General features: G+C 41.2%; 1 protein-coding gene across 1 annotated transcript; it reads right to left on the bottom strand.

The window, feature by feature from the left end:
• Window positions 1-46: 46 nt before the first annotated feature.
• LOC307254462 (uncharacterized protein) lies at window positions 47-5659 on the bottom strand. The gene is made up of 9 exons (XM_080032856.1): window positions 5561-5659; window positions 3845-3908; window positions 3326-3381; window positions 3174-3207; window positions 3055-3080; window positions 2867-2972; window positions 2221-2476; window positions 249-1859; window positions 47-144 (listed from the first exon to the last, which is right to left on the bottom strand). The coding sequence occupies exons 1-9, from the start codon at window positions 5639-5641 to the stop codon at window positions 72-74; spliced, it is 2307 nt and encodes a 768-aa protein (XP_079888982.1). The 5' UTR covers window positions 5642-5659; the 3' UTR covers window positions 47-71.
• Between the last annotated feature and the right edge of the window lie 2978 nt (window positions 5660-8637).

Here is an 8637-nt window from a genome sequence, read left to right as displayed (position 1 = left end):
AATCACTCAAACAAATGGTGAAATTGCAAACGGCAATAGTGAGAATGGAAACCTTTGAACACATCTCAACATTAGTAATAACTGTATTGAGCATTATCGTGTGATAACTTCCAGTGATTCTTGTTGACTTCGGTGGGCTTGGCTCTGCTCAACACCATTTCCGGCACATATCGGGGAAGAAAAGGGTGATTAGTGAGAAACACTGGGAGGCCAGACCAACAACACTACCATTATTCTATAATAATCACCTGGGGGAGCGGGCGCTGGCCATTCTGCGCTCAAGTGAAGCTCCTGTTCTTATCCACGCCTCCTGATGGGCATCTGGTGCCAAGTGTTGATGGGTGCTGGACCTTTGACACATACCATGCTTACTGGGGCTATAGGAGTGGCCGCCATTTTTACTGGGGCTATGGGTGGGGCTATGGGAGAGGCCGCCATAGTAACTTAGGCTATGGGGGAGGCCGCCATGCTTACTGGAGAAAGCATGACCACCGGGCTTACTGGGGCTGTAGGAGAGGCCTGCGTGAGACTGCTCCAATTCAGACGTAGAGAGCCTGCGCCGCAGCATCTCCCTGCCGTGGCGTCTGGACCCTGGGGAGTACACACAGTCTTCTTCCCTGGAGCGCGAGTGGCCGCCATATTTACTGGGGCAATGGGAGAGGCCGCCATGGTTACTCGGGCTAACGGAGCGGTCGCCATGGTAACTTGGGCTATGGGAGAGGCCTCTATGTTTACTGGGGCTGTAGGAGGGGCCTGTGTGTGACTGCTCCAATTCAGACGTAGAGAGCCTGCGCCGCAGCATCTCCCTGCCGTGGCGTTTGGACCCTGGGGAGTACACACAGTTTTCGTCCCTGAAGCGCTTGGAGCGCGGGTGGCCGTCCCCGCACAGCTCCCTGTGGCGTTTCCTTCGGGCGGAGCTGTGGGGCGACAGGGCGAGGGCTGCCAGTGCCGAGGAAGTGTGGAATCTGCTGGCCTCTGAGCTCTTGGCACAGTAACGGCAAGGGGCACCGTGGAAGGGAGACGACTTGTTTTGGCAGACCAACTTGTGGTAGAGTTTGACAAAGTCCTCGTCGAGCTCCTTTGGCGAGCAATGGACACCGCGGCTCGACAGCACGGAGGAGTCGAAGGAAAGGTGCCGCCGAAGCCCGTGACGAGTCCGACCTGCCGAGGCCTGGTCCCACTGAGCTGTTGGCAGCTGTGGCTGGGGGGAACGGAGGCAGAGCAACCTCAGTGGCACTGCTGGCTTTCGCTGAGGGGAAGAAAGAGAAGTGGAGACTGATCTGGGGCTTCTGGAGAAGTCGTGAGGTGATCTACTGGGGCCGGTCATCGCCCTGGCTTTTGACGGACTCTGCCTGATCGGGGAGCCGTAGATGTCCGGTCTCTCTCTCACTGCGGTCATCTGCGATGCATACGTGGAGTACCCGTTGGTGTGCGGTGAATGTACGCCCAGAGGAAGCCTTCTTCTAGACCTGAGAGACGGGTCCGGGGATGCTCTAGCAGTGGGGAAGTAAGGTTTTGGAGGACTGACAGAGTAGGAGCAGGTCTGCTCTTCTGGATGGGTTTCCTCGGGAGACGAGACCTGGGAGACGGTGAAGGTCTCGTTCAGAGAGATGGCGTCTGGTTGCAGGAACTCAGAGGGGTCGGAGAAGTCCATGACGAGGATAGGCTTGTGCTGCTCTCTTCTAGGTGAGCCTCCCATCCTCCCAGGAGACTGCAGGTTGGTGACTACCTTCATGGGAGACCAATGGCTAGTTTGAGCCCTTGATGAACTGCCCTCCCTGAGCAGCGCCTTGCTGGATGCCCTTTCTAGATCGACTTTGCTGTTCCTCAGACTGATGTCAAAGGTGGTGTTGACATGACTGGATTTCATTTTGATTGAACGTTCAAACATGTAAAAGAAAGCAAAGGGTCATACAGAAAATAATGATGTCACACAAAATAGAAATCACAGCAAAATACATATTTATAAAAACTGGATGATTTGGTTGACATGTCCGAAACGGGGAAGAAGTGCAATTATTTAATCCCACCCCTTCTCCATGAGTCAAGTTATTAATTATATTAATATGAAATATATAGTAGCATTTCTTGAATATTTATTTAAATTGCTCAAATTTAAATATATTAAAAAAAATAAGAGGTGAACTACGGACAGAATAAATCCCAAATGATAATCAAACACCTTCAACCCTGTGCCCTGTGAGAAGCATTTCCTTATACCTTCTGTTTGACTGCCGTCGCCATCTGCGGTACCTCCTCAGCACCGAGTCGGCGGCCTCGTAGACTTGCTGCCTGCGCCAGACTTGTCCCAATCGACTGATCATGCTGGGGTAGAGCTCCACCAGAGACGAGCTGTGACTTCTCAGAGTCATTTCCAGCTGCTCATCCTGGTCCTCTGGCTGAAGCTCCGACAGGTTTCTCTGACTCTGGTCCAACGAGCTCACAGTCAGCTGAGTCATGTCACTGCTATCCATACCTGTGGGAAGAAGTCAAGAGGGGAAAAAAGCATCACCTAATGTTTAAGCAACACATTAAAAAAGGTGCACTATGCAGTTTCAGAGGTTGTTTCACTGTTGCAGAGCCTGCAGTAAGTTTACAAAACATATTTACTCCACATGTAATTCTAAGTATTGAATAATTCTATCATCATAATTCAAAACCAAATCACTGAGAGACATCTGGAACCGAACTCAGGAGTAGAATAAGTTTGGAAACAAAACTGTGGGCCATGCTGCTGTAAAAAACATTAACAGTGAAACAGTCATTTTCAGGTAGCTTTTTTAAACTACAAATAGTGTTCCAAGGATCCAATTTTCCTACAAATGTAAATTGTCCTGCCTTGTTTGTTGGCATTTCAAACGTTTACCTGTTGCTTTATTGTTCGTTCTACTATCCTCCACAGAAAGCTGGCCCATGGAGACACTAGAGAAACAAGTCTCATCGGCTTCACCATCTTGAAGCGTAGAGTCCAACTGTTGAAAATAACCACAATTTATAAAGACAAACTTAAAACATTTGAGACAGAAGTGTTTTAAGTGAATGCAGTTCATCTACCCGAGAGTCTCCTGTAATGTCCTGGGCTGTGGTGGAAGAAAAGAATCAGGTTAATGAATGTACAATTAATAAAAATATCTGTAATTTGCAATGTTTGTTATGGGGTTATGAATTCTTGCCTCCTAATGATTGCTCTCTCAAATCCATCAGGCTCTGAGGAGAGGGAGAGTGTTTCATTAGAGAAGAGGCACATCGTCTATATTTAATATGTGAATTCCATGAGGACTTATTTCAGTTTGTGTCGCGGTAAAATACGTTCAGTGACCCATACCTTTGAATCCAGCTTTTCGAGCTTCTTTTTGGACTCACTAAAATAGCGTTCAAGGGCTTCATCATGCAAGGAGAGAAGAAAAAACACAATGAGGCGAGGCCACAGGACATTTTTACACATTTCTTTAAAAAAAATGTATTGTAAATTATCTATTCATATTCTTGATTTATGTTTTACTGTATGCACCAATAATCCAAGTCAAATTCCCTATACAGTATGTGTGTGGTAACATGAGGTCGTAGAAACTGTTTATAATTTCTTCTTGTCTATTAAGTCTTAATGTGAAAGTCTCTCTGAAAAGTACTGGGCTGTTTCTTTAGGCTCCTGGCAAAAACAACTTCCCTTACATTTCATTATTGATTTTCTGGATATATAATTCAGTTTAAAAAGTGGTAGAAAAGCCACAAATACAATAAAGTGGCTTTCAACAATAATCAGTTACTTAAAGTGTTGTTTATTCATATTGACTGATGATGGACCAAATCAATGGATCAAATGACAGCTTTGCAGTTCACTTACTGGGGGTTTCTGTACATTCCAGGTCCACCTCTACTCCCCCGTCCTGGTACCGAAGCTTTGAATACTGGTGAAAACAATTACAGAAGTGGAGAATTTATGTCAGACCAAGCTCTAAATATGGTGAAGCAAGTACGATATTATGGTCGCGTGAACAGGAAGGAACTACATGTGATGATGATGTGCATGCACAAGCCAAAATGCTGGCATGAAACATTCATATAAGCACAGATAATGCAAAGAAATAGCCCATTTTAAGAGCCTATAGTACTCTTATCTTTACAGTCCACCTGTGGTGCTGCTATATTAAGGCAACAATTAAAAAGCTTCAGGTGGAGTTTAATGATGCATTCAGAATCTTTTGTCCGAGATGGACAAGTGCAAGGCAAACAATTAACATTTTAGTGACTGCTGGTAGTAGTAATATTCCCAACCTTTCATGCTCCGTTTAGGAATTTTAGAATGAAACCAAATATGTCACCAATGTGACAGGGAGCGCGTGCTGCATTTTTTTTTTGTATAGTTTATTGTGCATGCACATTTTTTCATAATGCTTTACTGCCTACTTACTGCTTTGTTTATTTATGTAAACTTTACATACATAAACAAAATAGGCAGTTTATTATAGCTTCAAATAGCTACCTGACTGCTGTGCTGCTTATCCCCTGACCTCTAAAGTTCCGTTCAAGTTATTTCAGAGTAAAATTAATACAACTGAATACAAGTGAGACAGACCTTACATTACCTATATCAGGGGTGTCAAACTCATTTACACAAAGGGCTACTCTACTATATGATAATCACACAAAGGGCCAGACATGTAGTTTACTGACTGACAAGCCTTCTTTTTAATCCAAAAAGTAAAAACAACATATCTGCGTACAGGGTTATAGGCTAGGTTCATTTCAACATGTTGGGGGACAAATTATAGGTGGGGGATATGGGGGCTCCCCCAGAAACACTTAATTTCATGCATTCTGGTGGATTTTTATCCACCGATTTGTGCCTTTTCTGCATCAATTTATAGTGGAAAAAAAATTCTGTGAAGGAAAAGACAACTTTCATGTTCCTGGAGAAACAACTATAATGGAATATATTGTAGTAAGGCTCTCAGGCATCCTGGATTGTTCAAAACTTACTGCACATTCAAAACACATCACATGCTATTTAGCCAAATTGGCCTATTTACAGCCCTTCAGAAAATTTACACATTTTCGTCAATTCATGGTTGTGGAACTTTCGACAGAAATTCCTAGCAGTAAGCTATGCGAGTGTCCTAACCGTTGGGAGTATGTGCGACGTGCGGATACGGCACAGGCTCCGCATGCAGCAAAACAATATTAATATATCTATATTTTTTTTTTAACAAAAAAAAAAATAGATTCTGGGCTAATCAAATTATATCCAGGGCTTTATCCCCGAATAAAACAGCCTAGTGACGCCACTGCATCATCATTTAAGATTACCTTTATTTGATGGCGATATGCGCTGATTTGAGTCCCCTAAATCTATTGTTTATAACATTTTCCAAAAAACTGCATTTTGCGTGGGCAAATACGATTTATTGTTTACGGTTGTAAACAAAAATGTGTTTGTTGTTGTGCTGCCGGTCACAGCTTTCGGTGCAACACCGGACTGGACAATTCTCCTCGCTAACGTGAGCTAGCTGCTCCAGGCTCGAGGTAACGTTAGCAAGGACCGTTATCCTCATCGACTCACCCTGTCTATTATTCGGTCCAGTGAACTTTTGAAGATCCTGTTATTGGCAGTCAGTTTGTTGTTGAAGGCAAAGTCGTCCATGTTGCACCTGAAAGTAGTTTCCCTGTTGTTGGTACTCGGTGAAACTAGCTGTCAAGCCTTTCAGGCTCTACGAGCTAAAGCTAAACGCGCTTAAACTTCGAAATCCTTTGGAGACACATGATTGGACAGCGTGGGCGAGGTGCCTTCACAGCTTCTCGGAAATCCGAAGACATCTCTTAAACAATACTGTAGGGCAGGGCATGCCTTCATAAAAGGTTAAAATGAAAAACGGAAAAAACGAGAAAAGAAACGTGCATTTAGTTTAGTTTATTAGTTTATTTGTCAGGGACCATGTACAAATAACATACATCTCACAGAGAAAAGTCCCTGTGCAGGTCAACACAGAATACAATAACGTACATAACATGTAATATAAAATACAAATCATATCACAATATGCTACACATGAAATAACCATTTGCCATCTAAGAAAATACACTAATTGAAATAAAAAACAAGATCAATACGAAGACTTCAAAAACTAAACTAATTTGAGCAATTTACAATCCATTTCTTGAGTTGGCATGAAAACAAGTCAAAGTCTGCCAAAACTTTTTGCTCATTAGGAATAATGTTCCATTCTTTTATTGCTCTGTATGAAAATGAGGACTGACCATAGATCGTATAATAAAAGGGACTGACCAAATGTAGAATTTTTCTTAGGGACTCCACACTCCCCCCTAGTGGTAGATTAATTTGAACACATTTTTATGAAAAGAACATCGTTGTGTCAATACCTTTCATATACTATCTATGGTTAATACATGACGGAGCCGAGGTACTGTGCGCTTGATGTCAAACAAGATGTCCACACGCAAAACCATTTAGTGGATAGCATGTAGGCTAGTTGACGGATTAAACGTAGATTAATCTTAAATAGATTTTGGGAGTAGCTATCTATAGGCCTACTTGAGTTTTTATATTTAAACTTTGACTCTGAGTAAAAGTTGAAATAAAGTAAAGGGTAAACAATTGAGGATATCGGTTAACACTTTATAATAATGTTCATTTATAAGTAATGTATTATTTAGTAATTTAAGTCATTAGATAATGATGAACCGATCAGTTACACAACAACAGTAATATATATATTCTTGATTAATAAGTGTTACGTTAACATATTACAAATGCATTGTAAGTCATCTATAAAGCTTTTAGTAGGCTAAATCATGAAATTCTCATTAACAAATTATTGGGAAATCATTAATAAGTAATTTACAAATCCTTCTACATCCCCCTAATCTAAAGTGTAAACCATTCATCAGGTACAAATGTGTAGTGGGTGTCCACAACAACAAAAATTACATAGTTTAATCTGTGGTCGAATCTTGCCTATAGTTGTCTTATTGTCCAATCATGCTATTTTTTTCCCCCACTGTTCATTGAATCATATTCTCATTTGCGTCATTGGCTTCCATTTTGACTTTTTGTGCCATATGTCCTCTAGTCATCACCCCAAAGACAACATGAACTCTCAAGTTAACAGACACACGTCTGTCCCGCTGCCACTAATGACATCTGATCTCCTCCTGCTGTCACTTTTAGACATTCTTTAGTCATATTTTGACACTGCTAAAGAATAGATCACAAACCCAGTTATCGAAATTGGTTCATCACTTTAACTTTGGTTTGTTTTACAACTTAATTAACAACTTAACAACAGGACTTCAATTTGGAATTGTATCCCCTTTCATATATTTTTGAAATACATGGCCGATTTGTTTTACAATGCAACATTTTTAGAATCCCCATCAAATTATCCCATTTTCTCAATGGTCTCTTCTGTACAAACACAACTTCTCTCCCCACAAATACTTTAAACTTATGGGCCAACAGGATAGCCTATAGCCAATACAAATTGCTCATTATTCTTCAAAAACTGGTTCAACACTGATATTAAGTTGTCTAGTCGTCAGCTTCTCGACTCAGAAGGTCACCTATTAAGTTACTTTTTTATCCACGTTTCAAATTCCAGTACATCCGAAGGAGTACACACTATTGTTTTTGATGCTATTCCTTCTGGTGCCCTGATGTTGTTGAGAGGCTGACACTTGAATGTTTCTTATAAGAGCTTTTTCCAATAAGATAAAGTATCAACAACATATGTTGCATTTTATTGGGATACATTTGTAGAAAACATCCCTTGGCAAAAAGTCAAATTTCCTACAAATTAATACTATACCCTGCTAAAAGATATCTTCAGAGGCTTCTAAATGACATTGATACGGATTTCTCCTTTTGTTCAACATGACTTTTGTAATTGAGTCCATACAGCGGAATCTTGGTCTAACGTCCTTTATTTTATTCAATAACATATATAATTGCTGATTTCTCCTTCACCAATACAAATGTTCTTTTTGTTTTTTTTCTGACGTTAGAAAGGAGGAGGTTAATCATTATTTTATGATCAATCTTATTTTCTTCTTGCCAAATTCCATGTAGGCCTACATAGATGCAGATTTAGAAATTCAAAATCCTCCTTTGCTTCTTTCCAAACTAGCTAGACCATTATTTAGAAACAATACAACACACTTCCAAAACTAAAGGCATGAAAATGTTTTGTTTGTGCATGTATTTTTGTACTTCTGAGAATCAAGAAGAAGAAAAAAGAAAGTTAGAGAAGATCGGGACAGCCCCAAGGTGCAGGTCAACTTGTGTGACCTATATCAGTGATTTATTTAATTTAATGGTTTACTACTTCCGACAGTTATACAGAGCTTTATAGGCTACAATCAAACTCGGTGTCCAAAATATTATAAAATAAACTGGGGGCCAACAACAGGCCAACAACGTACGTACCTTTTATATACTATCAGGGTACCTACTACATTAGAAGTGTCCGTTAGTTTTTATTGATAACACGGATTTTGGGTCACCTGACATAGCCTACAGTGCTGGTTGCTAACCTATAATACTACAGCCTTCTTTGGGACAGTTCCTCCGCTCACTGTACGTCTCTATCCACTGGTGACCGGAACGGACAGAGGAGGTGAGTA

This window comes from Ammodytes marinus (genome assembly GCF_949987685.1).
Source record: "Ammodytes marinus genome assembly, chromosome: 8".
NCBI classification, from domain to species: domain Eukaryota; kingdom Metazoa; phylum Chordata; class Actinopteri; order Uranoscopiformes; family Ammodytidae; genus Ammodytes; species Ammodytes marinus.
This window is presented reverse-complemented; position numbering and strand designations above follow the sequence as displayed.

Coding starts and splice junctions, on each gene's coding strand:
- LOC307254462 (XM_080032856.1), bottom strand. CDS start 5,641: ATGGACGACTTTGCCTTCAACAACAAACTGACTGCCAATAACAGGATC. Junction 2,477..2,866: donor AACGAACAATAAAGCAACAG/GTAAACGTTTGA, acceptor TTCTTCCCACAG/GTATGGATAGCAGTGACATG. Junction 1,860..2,220: donor CGACGGCAGTCAAACAGAAG/GTATAAGGAAAT, acceptor AATGAAATCCAG/TCATGTCAACACCACCTTTG.